The sequence below is a fragment of the Rhea americana genome, unplaced genomic scaffold, assembly GCF_003343005.1.
Source record: "Rhea americana isolate MKP2758 unplaced genomic scaffold, rheAme1 scaffold_32, whole genome shotgun sequence".
Taxonomy (NCBI): domain Eukaryota; kingdom Metazoa; phylum Chordata; class Aves; order Rheiformes; family Rheidae; genus Rhea; species Rhea americana.
The window spans coordinates 1,760,217-1,780,669 of record NW_028186446.1 but is presented as its reverse complement, the minus strand read 5'-3'; the positions used below and the strand labels follow the sequence as shown (position 1 = coordinate 1,780,669).

At 36.4% G+C, this 20,453-nt stretch overlaps 1 protein-coding gene across 2 annotated transcripts in view; it reads right to left on the bottom strand.

Annotated features, from left to right (window-relative positions):
- Positions 1–20,453, bottom strand: part of PTTG1IP2 (PTTG1IP family member 2) — a 29,750-nt gene that overhangs the window by 1,854 nt on the left and 7,443 nt on the right. The window contains exons 3-6 of one of the 2 annotated variants that reach the window (XM_085310482.1): positions 19,422–19,530; positions 16,736–16,847; positions 13,048–13,116; positions 4,738–4,784 (exon numbers count right to left, since the gene is read on the bottom strand). In XM_085310482.1, the coding sequence (XP_085166608.1) occupies positions 4,738–4,784; positions 13,048–13,116; positions 16,736–16,847; positions 19,422–19,530 (337 nt within the window). Of the gene's footprint in view, positions 1–4,737; positions 4,785–13,047; positions 13,120–16,735; positions 16,848–19,421; positions 19,531–20,453 lie in introns of both variants that reach the window. The other variant, XM_085310481.1, reaches the window with a different exon arrangement.

Below are 20,453 nucleotides of genomic sequence, written 5' to 3'. Positions count from 1 at the left end.
CTTCATTAAAAAAAAAATCACTTTATGGTAATCAAAAGTGTTCCCTACTTTGGCTGAGTTGCCTCAACCACCTAGAAGCGCAAAGTCCATGATACTATACAGCTAAAAAGCACAAACCATGAAAGACTCCCTTTCACTAACACACACATGCATACACAGTTACTTGTGTTACTCTTCTGATTTTTAGCCCACATACTTCTCTATATAGCCTGGCAAGTGCTTATTATCTGCCTTTCATATAATTAATTTGAAATACATATCTGACACTTCATAGGTCTGAAACTAGCACAGTTGAACTCTAGGCTCTGCTCACTGACAGCTTAAACAGCTACGATCGAATTTGAGTGGTATTTTGCATCCAGTAGTGCCAATTTCAAATTAAAGGAAGTTGTGCTATGATATTTATCTGCACCTCCCCCAACACACACTACCAAGAGCCACGTCACACAATCAGCCATCATATTTCATATGAAAGTGCCATTTTTACTTTTGTTATTACAAATGCTGTTCTTAGTAATATTTGCTTTAGTTTCACTATAAGCTTTAACAGTGAACACAGATATGATTTCCATCAATCAGGCATCAGTACAYTATAACTTAATTTCAATGATAGCTCTCTGATCTGGAACCAAAAGCTCAGGCCTCAACACCTACAGGACAGTCTAGTTAGAGTACTGTTGGTCACAACTGCTTGACTACAATAAAAAACTTAATGTGAATGCACTACAAAGTAAAGTTTACCTCAGAAATTCATTTCCCAGGAGAGAAGGCATTCCAAGACGAAATGGCAAGCCCTCCCTCCAAATGAGGATAACCTCAAAAGTTACATTTGATAAACTTTGTTCTTAATATTGCTCTCTAATCTACATCCACTGTGGAAACTTCTTTTATCTTCAGCATTCCAAGTACCTTATTAGATTATATTAAGCAAGAGGAGGGAGAGAACAGCCGATCACTCGTACCAATTCTTACTGAAAGCGTTGTCTCCGTCTCCAGCAAGCGGACACAAGCAATTTAGAGAGATGCATGAGGGGAAAAAAAAAAAAAAAAAAAAAAACTTGACAGAAAGCTACTGTCAGCTGCCACAGCTGTTGTTAACCATGGTATTCAAGGAGAAGCTGCAAGCCTATGCTAATTGGATAGCATGTCTGGTCCAGCTAGAGCTCACATGCTGCCTTGAACCAGACATGAGTGTTCTCGCTTAACTGCTCCTCATTTGACAYGAGCACAAACACCCAACTTGCAATTTACACTTACAATTCAAAGAAGCCAGATGTTTGTAGGCTTCAGGAGACTTGTCTGTAATAGAGTCCATTACACGTTACTACTGAAATTGGATATCTAAAAATGCAGGACACAAACTCAGAATAACTTGCTTCTATTAATCTCAAAATGAAGATAAATATCTCAAGTATTAGAGAAAAAAATAAAAAAAAATAATACCTTAAAAAAAAATATTTATCTATATTTAAGAAAAACTGGAAAATTTGAAAGGTATAACAGACAAAAATATTTCATTAGACAATATGAAGTAATGAGGCCTCTTAATACTGCTTTTGAACTTACTCATTTATGTTATTTACCATGCTAATAATACAGCCTCTCAGTCATTGAGACTTGACTCTCATCATTTATTTGTGTTGCCCAAAAATAGAATTAAAAAATGAAGTACAAGAGACTATACTGTAACAACTGAACTGGTGTTGTACACTGTAGATCTCCACCTCTAATTACACTTTTTTACTTTCAACTCTCCCAATTAACAACTCTATGCTTAACATACAGCAAACTAAATTTTAAGTGTGCAGCAATACAAAATTTGCTTGCCTTGCATTCAGAACTCTGGAGAAGGTCAAGGTTAGGAAGCATCTCTCCTGAACAGAAGGAATATTTACTGCGATAAACTCCTGAATACAAAATTAATGTCTTACATAAAATAAAGGAAATAGGGCTGGGTATCATTAAATTAGCTATCAAAAGCTTTGCAGATTTGAAGGAAGTGGTTTGGAAGGCCAAAAATCATGAAACACAGTAATTCTGTAAAAAAATGGAGATAAAGGATCCTTCCACTAATATCAAGCAAAATGCTGAAGTATATAAAGACTAAAGCATCTTATTAATGCTATACTGAGCACACAATAGCAGCAAATGCAGCAGCAATTAAATTGTAGTTCATTTGTATGCTACACAAGCTGCAAAACAGTCTGAATTCTACTTTAAAATCTCCTAACAGTCAACATATAATTTGTATAATCATACTGCATTCATATATATGAGCAAATGAAAAATACTATCAAATTTTGCAACAAAGAAACAATTCAAAGTGTGTATTCCTGGTTGCTAAAGCTCTTTATTGCTTCCAGTGCTCTCAAGGGATTGTGGCTAAAGTGACACCTGCAATGCATTATAAATGTGTAATTACCATTTAAATGGGATAAAGAAAGCTGGTGGATGAAATGGGAAAAGGCATTCCCTTAAAGCCAACCCAATACTGAAATTTCAGGCATGATCATCTTAATCTACAGAGTCAGGTTAACAAAGTCATTGTCATTCTGCCACTCATGCACTCCTACTTAATACTGAATCCTCTCCACAGTGTTTAACAGTGTAAAATAATCTAGTGTCTCCATAATTATTTGCAGCAATTTTTATTAGGTTATATTTAATATGCTAACATATGTATTTACTAGACAGTGAAAAATGAAGACAGAATAGCAAGAATTATTGTATTAAATCTCCCTGAATTATTTTAACAGCCATTTGCATATTACCAGAATATAAAATATATAGACTAGCAATAACTTAATGGCTTTATGGATTTCAGAATTTATGTATATTTTGTCTTTCATTTTTCTTCAGTAATGTACACCCTTTCTGTATCTACCAGCTATTCATATACTGATTAGGTTCTTCTTTAGGGTAAATGTTGAATTATGAAAATCCAGGCTTCAAATCAGTCATCTCAGAGCATAAATTATTCTATGCATACACAACAGGGCAAACTTGTCAACAAGTAAACTTATATAAAAGTTTGCTACTGAAATTTGAGTCCAATTGTTAAAATATGATTTTTTTTGTGTGTGTGTGATAACTCCATTGCATAATTACGTGGAGCAATAGATATGCCCCATTTCTTATAAGGCAGATCTTCCACTAACTTAATGAACATTATGAACTTGTTCCTAATTAAACTCACTGACACACTAACATGTTTCAGATGGGAGCACAATTACACCAACTCTCATTCGACTGAAAAGCATACCTACAAACAAGATTTTGAATTTGGTGTTTAATTCTAGAGGCATACAATAATATCCCTCAGGAAGCTCAAGTACTCCAACAAGCTCTAACACAATGCTCGGCAAATATCTGAAGTATAGGAGAAGTGTGTCTTCACTAAAATGTAGGMCCATGCAAAAACTGCACTAGTTTTACAAACAGATTACAACTATGAACACAATAGTTTGAAATGCTACTTAACTCCAGTGCAGTGCTTTGATATCCTATACTGTTATCCTAACTTCAGGACCTAGTTTGATACTCATGCGCTGCCCTGTGCCAAGAAGATGTGAAGTTACACGTGTACAGAATCTTCTTGGTTCTTTCACCAATTTCATCCTATACTTCAAACTTGTCAGGATTAACTGTAAGGTCTTTTCTAAGAAGAAACTAACAAAAAGTGTGTGTTGTAGTTTTTTCTTTTTAAGCATGGATTATTCTCGTTAACTGCTTAGTTCAAACAAAACTTAAAACCGGGTTGTGCTTGAAATATCGCAGGACTGAAGTTTCAGTTTCTACAACATTCTCCCTCCTGCTGCTCAAGGTTCACATTGAATGCTTCCTCCATCTCAAAAGAGTATATTATTGCAAACATTCCCCAGGCAGAGAATTCCCTGTAGAAAGTATCTGTATCACTCCTATATCAGCAAGGGGACCCATTGCAGACTCATGAAGGCATTCCCAAAATTCTGCCAATAAATTTAAGAGTGAAAAGTAACAGCTTTGAGTGACTGGTCAGACCCGTAGTCACCTTCTCTGACATTAGTGCAATTTGCATTAAAGAAACTGCAGCATACTTTTAGGGTATCAGTYTTTGAATACACAGTACTATTAACCTTCTGAACAAATCAAATAAAAAGTGCCAGGATTGACAAACATAGATAATGCAAGCCTACTATACAGAAGATCAGGTCCTACAGTCTCAGCAGGATGAGTCCCCTACTGGATCACAGGTCCATAGTTGCACAGCATKATTTAAAAAGCTTCCTAGCTAATAGTCAGTCTGTCCTCCTTAAATAAGCATGAGTCTACTAGCCAGTTTCAACTAGATTGGTATATGAAGTTCAAATCCCACAAATGTTTAAGGTCCTACCAGTTTTCTGAAAAATCAGAAAGCCTATTYAGGCGAGTACAAACAAAAAGCAGTGCTCTTACTTACAAATAGACAGAAAAAAAATCTATTTCGTTAAATATTTTTAATACCCCTGCTAATACACCATCTAGCACATTGTCTCTTGCCCACTGAGAGAAAGTTAGCAAAGAAAGACCCACAAAAGTGCAATGATGAGGAGAGCAGGTATTCTGGTGACAGAAGACCCACATCTGCAGGAAACAGGGCTTGATTAGTTCTGCTACTCATAGAACAACTTGTTTCTGCTGTAAATTTTAACAATAATTCGGACAAGGGAAAAAGGAATTTATTTGGATACTGATTATTGAAATAATATTACTACATACCATACTTCCTGCGTATTTCATCRTGTTTCAGTTTTCTCTCATGTTTCCTACAACAAAGAAAAAATGGCATCAGAAGGACACTCTGATTATTTTGAGCTGTATGTAATATATGGTAATGACATCTGAGTCAGACAACATTTTTTTTWAAATCAGTATGCAAGTAAGAATTTCCAAAAGTCATACTTATCAGTTATGTATCTTACCTTTGAGACTCCCTCACTAATCAGTGTCACTGAATAGGGTATATTTGCAAGCAAAAATAAGCATGTTGTTTTTTCTGTATTAAAATAAAGTACCCAGCTATATATGCGTGYATACAGACACACACACGCACACAGGTATTTGTCAATAAATAAGGAGTATCAGAAGATTCCCTAATGCTTTCCAGCAGGGAATGTAATTGCAAAATTCAGTTGTGAAAACAGTGTGCCTCAGAATCCTAATTCTGTATAATAAATTTATAAAGAGAAAAGGTATTGTATTAATGTTTTGTTTACGCAGTGCAGCAATTACAAATTAAAACTACTAGTTTCTAAAATCCAAGATGACACAGGTAATAAACAATAGTGCCATTATAAAAAAAGGACCTTTCCTGTTATATTGTCTGATTACAAGACAGTTTTCAAGACTGCATCTAATATTGCCAAACTTCAGCAACTCACATAAACCAAGCGTCCGACAAGGCAATTTCTTCTTCCCCCTTCCTTCCCTCCCTCTCTGCAAAAGTGCAGGGAAAGAAAATGGAAGCAGTTTAAATGGAAATAATTCTATCATTTCTAGGATTATTTCCCTTTGTCACAACAACAGGAACATATATCCTGCTTTGCTTATAAGCAACAAAAAAACTCCCACAAAACTGTTTCACTAGGACACTCCAGGACCTCTAAGAAAAAACTTAAAATTTGGCAGAAAAACATTCTCCTAATGTGAGGAACATGCTATTTGTTGTCCCTATCAAAATTCAACCCAATAGATGAGTTGTGACTTTCCCAGTTCTAATTTGCACATGTTCAGCAGAAAGCTGTTAAGCACTGACAGCTTAATTCACCAAAGATCCATCTGCCCTATGCATATTCCACCTCCAAACAATTCCTACTGCTAATCAGATTCTGTGTGTGCTCAAAAGCAATTACCCTTTTTCCTACAGGACTGAAGGGCTAAACTGGCCTTTTTCTGCAAATGCACTTCTGGAAAGCTCACAGATAAAGTGTGATGAGAACACCAAACAAGGAAGATTGACTGAAAACCTCCCACTATTATTTCTTTGAGATACTTACCTCCTCTTGTAAACCCTTCCATTATTTGGGCTCAAACACCACGGGATATAAAGTAACCTGGCAGGTTACTGCAAGGTAATCACAGGAAGGGAAAGAACTGTGGGGGGGGGGGGGGCACATCAGGGTGCTGAAATGAAATTCAGTTGGACGAGGAGCTGTCAGGACTGAGAGGCTGAGGAGAACAGGAAGAAGAGGGGCCAAATTTACCTAAGGGAGGTAACCTGACCACAGAATTCTGGGCTGCTTTCTGTGCTGCATAACAGGGAGACACTAATGAGGCAAGGGATTTCAGGAAGAGAACAGAAAGATTTTGCTTAATGCAGCCTTGCCCTGGGTAAAGACAATCCTCATTCATGTATGGTTTCCACGTGACATTATGTGACCTAAAGCCAGATTTTTCACTGGTTTTGCATGCACTGCCTGAAATACCTGAGACTCATCACTGCAGTTTCARTTGAAATCTCAGTTCTTCTCCAGTCAGTCTGAATCTGCCCTGAACATAGCAAGCACTGACTAATTGTGGAAGGTGGGGAAAGTACAGCGAGGGAAAAATAAACACAACAAAAAAGGCTGTACAGGCCTTAAGTCTCAGAGACACCCTAGGATACCTCCCCACACTACTGAAAACAAAAACCTCACGCTCAGCTTCTTCCATTGCTTAAGTTTCAGAAGGATAAAACCATTACTATTTATGAAAYGTTCAGACTGACAGGTAACCAAAACTACGTAATAGTGCTCATGACTAAATAGTGTCCAGCAAATAAAAATTAGCTGCACATCAGAGAAGACTTAAATACAACTTTGAGTAGGCAGTCAGCAAATCCTAGCCACTCAAAGGTGCCTTACTGTGCTGTTAACATCTTAATGTAAGATCAATTACTGTCATTGTTCYGAGTTGGTTCTGTATCTTAATGCTATTGCTATTACTTCATCTCTCCATATCTCAAGTTCTTGGCTCTCAAGAGGAGTTGCCCCCACTGCTGTAACTCAAGAAAGTACTTTTCCTAATACCACCAACTTACATTAATTTTCCATACTTGGTCTGTCATAAATGAACTTCAATTCTTTCTTTTTCTACATATCACTTTCTTACCAATACATTACTAAATTTGACTTCATAGTTCATCTCAAAGATCTCCTTGTTTTCCATTACTTTATCTGTTATTTCTAACAGATTTAATTTATAAATCATGATTTATATAACGTGTGTGTGCGTGCATGCACCAGGTATTTGTAGCTGAAAATAACTAAGCAAACGTTCAGAAAAAGTCACTACTTGATGCACTGTTTCAACATTATTTTTTATGTTAGAGATGACATGAGGTCAAATAAAGGACTTAAATTATGCATTAAGATACCAATTTTCCTTTAGTATTTTCAGTTGAGAACTGAACTCTGATTTCCTTCCCCTCCTGCCCCTCATTGTAAGTCAAAACACTGTTTCATCAGAGGGTTTTCAACCCTGTCAGTGAAATGACATCTAGTCTCTTCCTTTTCATAAACAGAAGACCACTGCTTACAACTTCATTCTAATAACCATCAAGGTATTCCAAGAGCACRCTTCCCTAAATATCAGGCAGAAACTGAATTTTAAACATAAATGCTTAATTTTTAAGCTTACAATGCAGACATTTATTGTGTGGCTAAAAAGCTAGAAAATGCTTGGTTTTGCGATTATTTTGAAACTTGCATTCCCTGTACTTACACAACCTGGGCTTCCTTGTTTTGTTTTCATAGATTTCTAATGGTACACAAATGGAACCATAAAACGAAGCTCAGGCTAAGTCCTGTTCTGCTTCCACAGCTAACTGTTCAAAACAGCCACATATGAAGTAGCTGTATCCCACAGATACAAGTAACTAATAAGAAAACAGACACAAGGACAATTCTGTGCCTATTTCCTCCCATGCTATTTRTCTAAATAACTATCCAGTTATTTTCAGAAATTACATGAAAACTTTGCAGATTGTACTAAAATTCCCCTTACTCCGCACACATGAGGACTGGAAGATATCAAATCTAGTCATGACTTGAAAAACAACTCCCATTCTTTTAAGGGTATCTTTTTAAGATACCCRTAACCTGTGTTGAAGGGCTAAATACATCAGATGGGTTTTAAAGATTGTCAGTGTAATCAAGCTTTTAATTATTTCAGATAACCTCTTGGAAAATACGGTCTAGATGTTTTTACATGACTGGTGGGAAAAAGGCTGGCCAAGTGCCATKTAACATCTAAGACTAAGGGGAAAAAAAGGATATAAATCAGTGAAAAAACAGACTAGACTTTGATGCAAAGTCAAATACCCTTACTGACCACCACTGCTGTAGTAGGAACTTTATTAAGATATTTACTTTTTTTTTTTAAATCATACTTGTGTTTCTCCTTAAAAATTTTAATAGTTTATTTATAGATCCTTATTTAAATAGAAACTTATTCAAGGTCAACATCACTGATAGCATTTCCATTCAGTTTGAAGCTTTCTGGTATTACCAGACATTAGCAATTACAGAAAGGAAACATGGCTTGCAACAGCCCAGCCACTAGCAAAGAGGTGGGCTCTTATCTCAACAGAACGGAAAGACTACACAGTACAATACAGTGTTTCTCCTGCAGTTTGCTGGTCAAAAGTGGCTTGTTGAAATCTCTAATCTGTTCTATAGCCTGCTATTAGCAATTCGTCCTCCTAAGGACTTAAAAGAAGTGAGCAGTGCATAGAATAAGGTATTTGGGCTGCCAGGAGAGGTCTACTCCCAGCACTGGTAGTAGGATATGATCCTACGAATCCCTCAAGTCACATAACGAGTACACATTAATAACATGGAAAATGGCCCAGGGCTGCTGCTAAGCTGCATCCTGCCATTGGAACAGCTTATCTGTTCCATAGACACATTCCCGAGACACATTAGGAAAGAGGGCAGCTGCACTAGGGGTGCAGCAGTCATTCTGGAAGGGCAGTTTGCTCCCAGTGATCCTTATTCCTAGGTTAATTCAGGAATGGATTAAGTCTTAGCTACACACATGTTGCAGAGTGCCTGTGTGCTCATTCGTGTGCTCACAGTAAACCCTACAATCAGGAAGTATCACATTCCTGCATATGTACAGATTAACTGTACAAAGAAATTGAAGTTGATACACAGGTCACAGTGGAAAGGTTATGGCATGCAATTACCCCCTATGAGCCTGGTCATGAGCCGTTGCTATAGAAAAATCACAGCTAAGTGTTGATTTAACTGAATAACGTAGCATAATGTTAAGAATCTACATTTCAGCAGAAGGCACATGGTTTTGATACACAACAAAATGTCGATATTCCTTACAGGATTCTTTCTCTTCAAATTATGACCACTTTGCCTTTTCTGTTGTTGCTGCTGTTGTTTTTTCAGCTTTACCAATCCAGTTTTCAAACACAACTGAAATGGTCAGACTGACAATGCTGTCTAGAAAGGGTAAATAACAAGTATAGTTACATGTCACTTTTGACATTAAAATTTATGCCTATTTGCTGTGTTTCCTAAAGGTAATACACTCTTGTCTGACAGTAACAGGGACAAAAACGAACAATGAGGGACTCAGCTTACTGAAGAAAAACATGTGTCCAGACTGGGACTTCAGAAGAAATGAAAACAATTAATCTTATCAATTCATTCCAGGGCAGTATATCAGGCAAAGGATATCTCATATTGACTCTGGAGATACTCACAGCATCAGGAAAGTTATCTTAGAGGACATTTTACTATGTCTTTTTAAAAGGTCACCCGTAATAGCTAACAAACCACAATAACCACCACACAAACTGAGGTCTTCCCAGAAGATAATAAAACTAACAAAATCATAATGCAAACACTGGTATGCAAAGTATAGGACTTGCATCCAAAAATCCAAATACTTGCACAAGAGACACTGAAGCAGATCAAGAGAGAAAGAAGATGCAGAAAAGTATTTCTGCTTAGTTTACAAAGCAGCTCTATAGTATTTTTCAGTCAGCTTGGGAAAAACAAGAATCACATAGCATCTAAAATATCAATTATTTGATTGCTAACACAACTGCAACACCCATCTTCTTTGTAGGTTTGTATATTTGTGGCTTTTCCCCATCATGAAACATCTAAGTGCTTAATCAAGTCAGTAAATTCTTGTTGAGAAATTACCTTTCAAATATAAAATATCACTGTAACATCTATTTTCCTTCACTTCCCTCTCCTCTCCCCTTCATCTTCAAAATACATTAGTGAACTGTGAATTAGCATAAGCAATCCTGCAAGACAGCTTGTTTTAAAATAAACACTTATGATTTCCCTACAAGGTCATTTTTGTTCTGGTTTTCTCTTTCTCTCTCCTTCTCTCTAAAAAAAAGTTTAAGACACAAAGCACTGCAACAACTGCATCTCATACCCAGCTGTTAGTTTGGYAATACATAGCACTGACTTTTGAATGATTTGCCCACAATACAGTAWGCTTAATCTCATGATACTTTGTCCCACTGTGAGGCTTTAGGCATTCTGCATTCTTCTCATAATGCCTTTGTGCAAGTCTTAACCAAGAGACAATGGAATTCTGGACTAATAAACAAGCACATAAAATCCCATGCTTTTTTCCTACTATCTCATGTTTCATTGTATTTTTTAGGACAGCACCGTCACCAAACAGTGAGAAGGAAGCTTGTGAAATGCATGATGTAGCAGTTATTTAATAGATAAAGGCTGTCATAAATATGCTTGCAGCAAGGTGTCTTTGGAAGTCAGTACTCTCAGTATCACTCCAATCTGAAGAGTGATGGGAGATAACAAGAAAACAAGAATAGATGGCTACCTGTGCCTAAACACTTCCACAAATTTTTCTCTTGCTGAAYGACTTTTTTGAGGGCAGGAAACTGTCAATGACTAATAGGAAAGACTAGTGTTGTGAGGACTGCAAGTGGCAGTATTTCAGGAGAACCAAAGATCACAGATCTGCAGATCTGAACCAAAAGATGATGCACAGAAACACATCAATATATGGAAAAAAATCCTTTAAGATGGAGAAGATGGAGCCAATCACTATACTACAGTAAGTAGTTAATCTATTCACCACCGCTAGATGAACTGCAAGGGATACTGTCATGAATGTATGCCCTATTATAACAGAAAATGTTCCCGATCAGTAAGTCCGGGATCCTCAAACTAGACTAATCTCACTGTTGTGGCAATAAGCCCCCTACACTAAGGTGTCAAAGAAAGGTGCTTTTTCAAATGACACTGCTACATATCATTGATGGCTTTAGTATTACTCCCACATTAAGGGGCAAAGGAGCCTGACAAGATCACTGAAGTTCAGATCCTTCAAAACACGTTTCTATTTAATGAAGAACTTGATTTCCTCCCCTCCACCCACTCCCAACTTACAGGAACTAAGTTGTCTCGATATCATCTAAAGAGGATTGGCTTTCTTCCCTAGTTTCTAAAACTTTCTACTAGACATGTAGCCAGAGGAAAGGAGCTCTTCAGCTGTTTCCCTAAAAGCTGCCAAATGACATCCTCTTTGAAAGGCCACAACCTTGCTTAAATTAATAAATCCAAATAAGCGATTTCCTTTTATCTTTTGGGAATCCAGTCTTTCTGGCAACCAGTGATAGTTTACCTTTCACAACAGATAAGCAGCATTATTAGAGGAATCAGTCTTTACTTCCTCTTGTCAACAGATACTAAAAATATCATTAAATTCATTCAAATTCCATTTAGTGTATATGGATTACTTAAAACAAGCAAGCAAAAGTAAAACCACACCAATACCATAATCACATCAATAYCATGCCATGATACATCAAAAATATCACTATAGATTTGCTTTTTCCCTCTCCACACACCCTCTGCTAAGTATCCATTTCTGGCACTGTCAAATACTACATTTAATGTGTCACATTTATCTGTGTCAGATTAAAGATATTCAATCTCCTGAAATGTGTCTTCAGCTTCAAACTCAACTGAACAAAAATGTGCGTCAACTTCCCCCTTAAAAAGTTACTGCATATATGCTTACGCCTATTAGGAAAGGAATAAAAAGTTTGCCTGTGTTACATCATTCACTATTTTACAAATATTAGTATTTTTGATAAAACATTTTCAAAGTTAAATTAGTATTTCTTTACTTGGTGACTAAGGGGAAAAGACAGTGCTACACCATTACTATTAGGGACAATACTCCCTTTCTGCAAGAACTGACAGGGCACAACTCTTTCCGATACATATCCTTGACACATCTCACAATTAGTGCCTTTCAGAATGAGAGGATTCACTGTTTGAGCCTGTCCAAAAATTCACAGACACTGTTAAAGGTGAACATTGAAGACAGATGAGGGTTTCAAAATTAAAAACTCACTTTTATCTTGTTGGAGTTTCTACTATCCTTTCTTTTGATTTCTATCAGCTGCTGACACAGATTATTCTCCCAAAGCTTAAAGAACAGCAGCATGATAGGAGAAACATCATCTTCACACAAGTGTTCTGCCTACTGTGTAGTGGCTAATTAGAGGTGGGAGAATTTCTCTTTTTTCTGATCCACTATGAGTCTTCAGCATCATCCATCCAAAGAACTGCACAGGCATAAAAGTCTTCTCCATTTTCTCAGCAAAACTTCTAATAAATATCACACTATCCCCTTCTCCACCTTTCCCAGACAGGTTTTAAAAGAGACTCAATTGTCAAATGAATCTGAAAAGTCACTTACATCTCCCAATTCCTTGCCTCACTTAAGTGTTAACCTATGCCAAAGGCCTAGGCCAAGCCTCAGTCCAGGAGAATGAACATCAGTGAATATCAACCACTCTAAGATATATGAGTACCTCATTCCCTTATGGAAATACAAGATCCTAAGTGGGTTTGCATTTCTCACATTGAGCTCCATTAAAATAAATAAATAAATACAGGTGTCCTAATGTTCAATTCCATAGCAGCCACTGGCCTCTTTGTTTAGTACCCCCAAGTATTTCTTAGAAAGACAGAATACTTCTACACTACCAAGGAGCATATAGTTATGCATCAAATTGTCAAGACTTACCGCTGAAGAGACTGTAGCCTTCGTTCTTCTTTATTTCTAGCTAGTCTTTCTTCTTCCTCTTCTTCTAGTCTACTAGAAAAATGAGGGAATGAAAGCATAAAAGGAAGAAAATAAAATTCAGTGCTAGACATCAGTGATTAGTCATTTATTGGATTTTTAGAAAAGATTTATAGTCTGCCTTCATATACAGACTTCACTACTATGTAAAAATTACACTGTTGAATAAGAATCRTTTTGACAAATTTGTAGAACTGCCTTTTCATGTTTATAATATTCAAATGTTTCATCAGCTGTAGCAATGTGCCATTCAAAGGTCAATTTACAGCCTCTCACGAACAGGCTGCAGACTAGATAAACTGTTCCAAAAGCAAGTCTCCTACTCACCATTTTCCTCATGTGTTTCCCGGCCCCTTTCGTGTGAGCTTAYTGTACATATACATGCAGTTAAGTCTGTTGCTGCCTCTTGGAAGAAGACTGATGGTGTACAAGTCTTTGATGCCAGAACAATTTATCTTTCCAATAACCACCACTATTCAACCTCAACTGGCCTCCAGGAAAGCAGTCTGCAAGAACAGTCTTGGCAGCTGCCTTCCTTGATATGGAGTGAGCAAGGATTTACCAGAGTGCATCAGCTACGTGATTCTGGGAAGTGCTAAGCCTCTGCAATACATCTAAGCTGTGCATGTGCAGATATACACATCTAAATGTATGCAGTAAAGGCACATAACAGAGTAAGAGTTGCAACCATTAGGGATGCCATTAGAAAAAGTTTTGTGAGCTACCCTTGAGAAAGCTCAGCTTCACTGAACCGTTAGATATACCATGTAAGTAAATGCCAAAGGTTATTTATTATTTATTATTTGTTATTTGTTTCTGACAGAATGAATTCCAATTCTTCAGAATCACTGAATGGACACCTGCCATGCTTCTTCAAGTGTAAAACTGAATGTACTATCTGAAGATGTTTGATACGACAAAGTTTAACACACCTACCAGTGGAGAAAAGGACAGTTACAGCGCAAGTGCAGTTACATTTGGAACCACCAGCATGCAGTTTAAGCAAGAGTGACATCCAGTGGTTAATTACAGCATGTAAAATGCATCAACAGATCTGAAACTCCCTTAGAGAACAGAACTGGAAATCAAATTAAATTTTTCCATCTGCTTAATCAGGCCATACATGTCTTTGAACATATTTTTCTTTTAAATACAATCCAATAATTCAGAATACTTGTAACATTTCACGTACAATTTCCCTGGTCCCTCCTCCTCTGTTTCCACCTAAACAATAAGAAAAATTTGTTTTTTTGGAAGGTATTTTTTTTTTTTTAAGCAGCAGGAAAGAGATGCAACAGGTTACCTTTACCAAAACCAATGTTAGATTCTTTTATAAAACTAATCAATCCACCAGGTTTGTATGCCCAGGAAGACTGGAAGCTCCCATCCTTGGGATCCTTCTGTAAAACACCTTTGGATACCCCAGTATCTTGTCTATGCGACAGTCTCACCTCACATTTGTTATGTAAAATTAATGAAATGCTGGTATAGGATTCAGAACACGTATTTCTTCACAGTAATTAAAAAAGCACTAAATATCCTCTAATTTCTAGAGGCTTTGAAGGCATTAAGCTTTTCTTCAAATTCAGAAAGGCTAGAATTAATCTCATTTTTTTATTTTGATAAACTGCAGAAGTTCAAGAGAAAGTATATTTAGCACAGTTTCATGAATGGTTAGTATCTCAGGACCATGTGATCTGACTCTTTAGAGGTTCAAACACACGATAAAAGCAACTAAAACAGTCCTAAGTTTCCTGTGGTAGGGATGGAGTCAGATGAGCCAGCTATCAATCCACTGATGTAAGGATTAATTCTCCTAATTACTTCYTGTGTTTGAGGAAATAAGATGTGCTGTCTTCTTAAACATTAGAACTCCTTGGCTTCTAAACTCCCAGAAGGAATACTGATGGTTCAACAGAACAAGGTTAAACCTGAGTTCTTGAAAGGTCAATAAAACAGATCTGATGCTACTTTTACAAATTTTCCGTCTCCCATTTCCTTCATGCTTCAAAAAATATATATATATTTTGTGGAAAAGGAGGCCCCAAAATTGAGGGAGCAGAAAGCAGAACAATTCCTGCTGAGAATCAGGGGGTTTAACACCAGTAATATATAAGGCTTTGATGTAATAAATTCTGAATTCTCTGGAAATAAGCTGAACCCTACTCTGACAGGATTTTTAAATCCTCTAAGTATCAGAAGATTAAGCATGGTACGTTTGGAGTTGTCGCAGAACAGGACTCTCAATTAACACTCCATTTTTAGCATTAGATGTTACAATAGCGAAGTGATTAGTCAGTTCTAAAACTGAAGTCTGGCACAATTCTTTTTTCCAAAGGAATCAAGCTAGACTGGTTAGACCATCAGCCACAGGTTTTCTGTGAGGCAGATGGTACATCTTGAATAAAATTCAGAAAAGTTTTGTACAACCCCAGGGCTTATCAGCACAGTGCTACAGAGTTATGTGCTTTTCCACTAGCACAGATTTGGTTTCTCAACCTAACAACATAACAGGCACATGTATCTCCCACAGGGAAAAGAGAAGGGAATGACATGTTGGTTAAAATTATTTTCCACTTCTTCAAAGTCACAGATATTGCATATTCTGCTGGCTTGAAGGACAGCACTAAATACTGTATAACTGCATTAAATTCCAAAAAATCTCAAGAGCAATGAACTACAGTCACTTGGAATAATATGGAAGTTTTTTTAGATAAAGAAAGAAGGTCCACATTTTGTTCATATGAGAAGTACTGAAGGACAAAAGGAACAGAGATAGATGTGACTGCATTGCTCTAAAACTTCAGTGCCAAAAGGGAGCTTACTGTGCTGTCCGAATTAACACAGCTTTCCATGTGTTTCAGTAGGGAATAAGCAATGTTAACTTCAGATGCCAGCATTGATTTACTTATTTTTATCTGCCCATCAACTATTTCTTTCCTTTTGAAGGATATTAACCAACTGAAGAATTTAGCCAGTAGAAGAAAACAACTTTTTAAAGTCCAAGATCTCAGGGACACTTGRTTTTTGCAGTATTATTTTGCTTGAAAATATGTCAGTCATCCTGAATATCTTAGAGAAAGAAAAAAAGTATCATTTTACATCTAGAATATTTGGTTGGACTGGCCAAGACAGCTCATCACTTAAATACTGACTGACTGCTGGAACCTAAATTAAACTCTGAAGCATGGGTACTAAATGCTGTGGGACATTGTTACTCATTATATGCCTCTGCTGTCCCAGGCCCTTTCTGCTTTACCACAAGCTTTACTTGAAATAAACAATTTGTTCTGTTATCACAAGAAGCAACTATTTATTCAGTCATTCAAATATTTCATGTGCAGTTTTAATAAGGAATTGTATATTGCCTGGGGACATAAAGCAGTATATAGACATAAAGCAACAGCCTACTTTAAAAACACAGCACTAACAACAGCTTCACTTCCAGTGTCACATTGTCTCTAGCTAAACATATCTTTTCCTGTTGTCTTTTTCAAACAACCGAAAGGTCATCAACAGGACTTTACTGCCAAATTAAAAGATTCTTAGTATATTGGAGTAAAAGTTGTAGGCAGGTAGGTAGGTGGGAAGACCAGTGAGCAAAGTTAGTAAACAAATGGTACATATTTACCTCCTGGAATGTTGCCTTCTGCAGTAACAACAGTAACAGCAACAGACTGCTATGGACACCAGAATGAGTCCAGCTGCTACAGCTATAGCAATAATTAAAGCCTCAAAGTTTACTGAAAAATATGAACATATTCAGCTTGTTAGACTTCAGCATTAACACTTCTTTTTCTTCCATATAGCTCTTCCCTCCCTTCCCAAGGATTTTTTCAGTTCTGTATGCAGAAATTGAAAACCCTAGTTAAAACACAGCATATCACACTATGGTTTTGCCACTCCAGGTAATCAACAATGAATAAACATTAGATAAAACTGCTCTTTACATACATGCAATTATTAAAAATTGTTCTATAGTACTTCATAAAATATTCRTCTTCTGGCATGACTCCACAATCCTTCCTCCTCAATCAGTGCCAATGTGCAGAATAAATGGCTCCCTCAGCCAATGCACAGTATCAATGAAAGTCATATAGATACAGCATTAATATGTAATACACATTACAGAAAGCAGTTAGAGAAAGAGCACAATGTAGTAAGACGACAGTGTCAGTTGTTATTACTCTTCCCCAACTGTATAATTTGTTCAGCTTTTCCTGGCATCACAGAATTAGAAATTGTAAGGGAGAAGCAGCTCTGAAGGAGCTCAACATAAAACTGTAACACTCCTAGAGTCATCTTCTACATCCAAAGAATGAGCGGAACATACTTTCTTTTTTTTTTTTTTTGGGGGGGGGGGGGGGGGGAAGGGCACACGTGTCTTGTTATTTTAACAGTATATGCAATTATAACTATGCCTGGTCTAAACTGGGATAGGACTGCATCCATTAAAAAGATCAGAAACATGATATCCTGGAAAAGAATAGGCCCCAGGAAGAAAACAGAGGGATGATATAACTGAAGGAGTGAATGCAACTTTGGGAAGTTATTTTAAAGGACATAACGAAAGACAAAAATGAAGCTATTCAGGGAAGTTGTAGCAGTAGAAATACCCCCAATACACACCACACAATCTTTCTGTTTTACAGTATGATCTAAGGAGGGGGGAGGTCTCTTCTCATACCTAAATCTCTCCCATCTCTGCTAAGATTCAGCAGCTTCATGCCGCTACAGCGGCACAAAGTGGCTGCATATGCACTTTTTATTCTTAGGGTACAAGTGATGAGCCAGTCAAATTTAACAAGTTAAGTTCAGAGGGTCCTCAGCTACTTCAGTGCTGATTCTGTACAATTCACATCTGACTAAGGTATATCTTTCATAGATCTCGTTAAAAAAATCAGATCCCAGCCTTGAAGGCATTGCAAAGGAAAAATCTACCACCTTCCTGGTTAGTTTCTTTCACTGATCAAATCACATTGAAAAACAGCATGAAATCTGRAGAGCATTTCATTATATGTTCCCAGTTTTGTCCTCCAGCCACTAAGTGTTGTTCTGCAACCTCCTAATAAAAAAAAATAAAAATTAAAAAAAATAAAATAAACTTGCCTTTTCTCATTAATGATACATTAAGCAAGCATCCTCTCAATATTCTTTTTCATAAACAAACTGTTTATGCTCTTTAAAACACTCTGTAAAGCATTCTTCTAGCCTTTAAATAGTATTTTGTGGTCCTGCCTGACCCCTCTGTTTCTTGACATTTTTAAAAATACTGAAACTAGCACTGTGCAAACTACTCAAGTATTTATCTTAATGGTGTTACATAAGAGAAAGCTATGTTCCCATTTCTATCTACAAACTAAAGTTTGTAGCATTAACATCCTTTTTATCACATCACACCAGCAACTCAACTTCATCTAACTTAATTCCTAATTCACCTAACACAAGATGTCTTGTTCCATAATTCAGCTTTAGAAACTGCATTCCACTAAAACTTCATGACTTTTCCACCTACAACTATTTTACTGGCCCTGCCATTAAGCTCACTGTCAATTAAAATTACTGAGCTTTACTGTTATTACGACTGTATATTGTCTCATATCACATATCAACTGGCACATAATTTTATAGATAATAAAGAAATCATTAATTTCTAATATGTCATATTCCATATAAAATTGTATCTGGGAGTCAGTTATGTTTTTGAATTTCAAGAGCTGTAATATCCACCTTTGTTTTCACCAACACTGAGCCACGAATTGCCACTTCATTTTACTTGCAGCAAAGAAAAACAAGAACACCCTCACAGGCTAATTAGTTTCCTGCTGTATTTGAAGTGGACAAACCCCTATGGGATGCTGCTATATGGAATTTGTAAAAGCTATCAAGGAAATGCATATGTTTCTGTATTTTTTTCTCACTTTTAGGATTTCTACTGAGAAGTAAGTGCTGACCTTATTGAGTCTCACAAATATTGTTGAAGAAACAGGTGAAACCTGTGCAATCATGTACAACAMATGGAACATTTTAACACCAGTGACRCCCAAAGTCGGGATCTCAGATGATCAGCAGAACCCTACCAAAGAGTCCTAAAGTCATTGGTTCTGTCTAACTATATTAGTTGTTTATAAATAAAGAACCTTTCTCAATGATTGTGTTTCATAGGTCCAGAAGCTTTGGGACTGTGGTTCCAAATCATAACCACTAATTTTCCCCTCAGATTAAATTCTCAGGAAAAGGCAGTAGTAAAGTAAAGTAGTAAAGTTCAAGCATACTGATACATATATTGCTCCAGCCAAAGTAAAATTAGCACCTACTCCAGCAAGCTCCCCATCGAGCATTTGAGAGCGAACATAAGGAAGATGGTGGAAGAATGCTTCTTACAGGATAGTTGACACAAGTGTTGTTTGTGTAACACCAAAGGCACTGTGCAAGAAGAAAAAAAAAATACATCTTCAGAAAACAGTTTAGAATTTAGCTACAATATAGCCCATCCAACAGACAGAATTAAGTAACTACAGTACTGTGTTGATATTGCTTTGTAGGACATAACCTACAGAAGTTCTGATCCAATTTCTAAGTAAGAACAAATTAAATTTCATATTTATAGTAATAAAAGTAATAAATATTTCCTAACTAATCTAAAAAAGTTATTGAACATACCGAGGTACTTGTACATTTAAGGATAAAATAGCTTTGGGTTAAAAACTACTGAAATTAACAAAAACTACAAAACAAGAAAGYAAATTATTCAACTTCTTTAAAATGTAAAATATCCAATACAGTTGAGGAATACWAATATTTAAGAATTTTACTTCAGTTCCATAATTTGACCATCAGCAGAAAGAAAACAATGAAGAACCCTTACAATACTGCAGTAAATTTGCTGCAAAGCAATAAAAAAAATACAGCCTCATCCATTTGTGTTGCAAAATGCATTGGCTATATTAATTCTGTACACTTACATACTTGGATTTTTTTTACTTTAAATTTCTTAAGTATATCATAATACAGTATCAGCATAATCTTTCTGCTTTTCATGTCATCATCACTAAATGTCAAATTTAGTTTTGTTTCCAACATGATAAAATAGTTACTCATTCAAAATTTCTTTATCACGAAACTCAACCACTAAAGCAGCTTTGGATGACGGTAACAGGAACTCTTGATACAACAGGATATTTTTTAAGATTCATTATAGAAAGATTTCATCTAGGATATGTGTTATGTTGCTCATAGTATTGTTAGATAACTATGAGGAACAACAGTGATCAGTTGTACAAAGTTGGTTAACTTGTTCTAAAAGTTAGAAAACATCAAATACAAAGGAAACCCCTTGTGCTAGATTC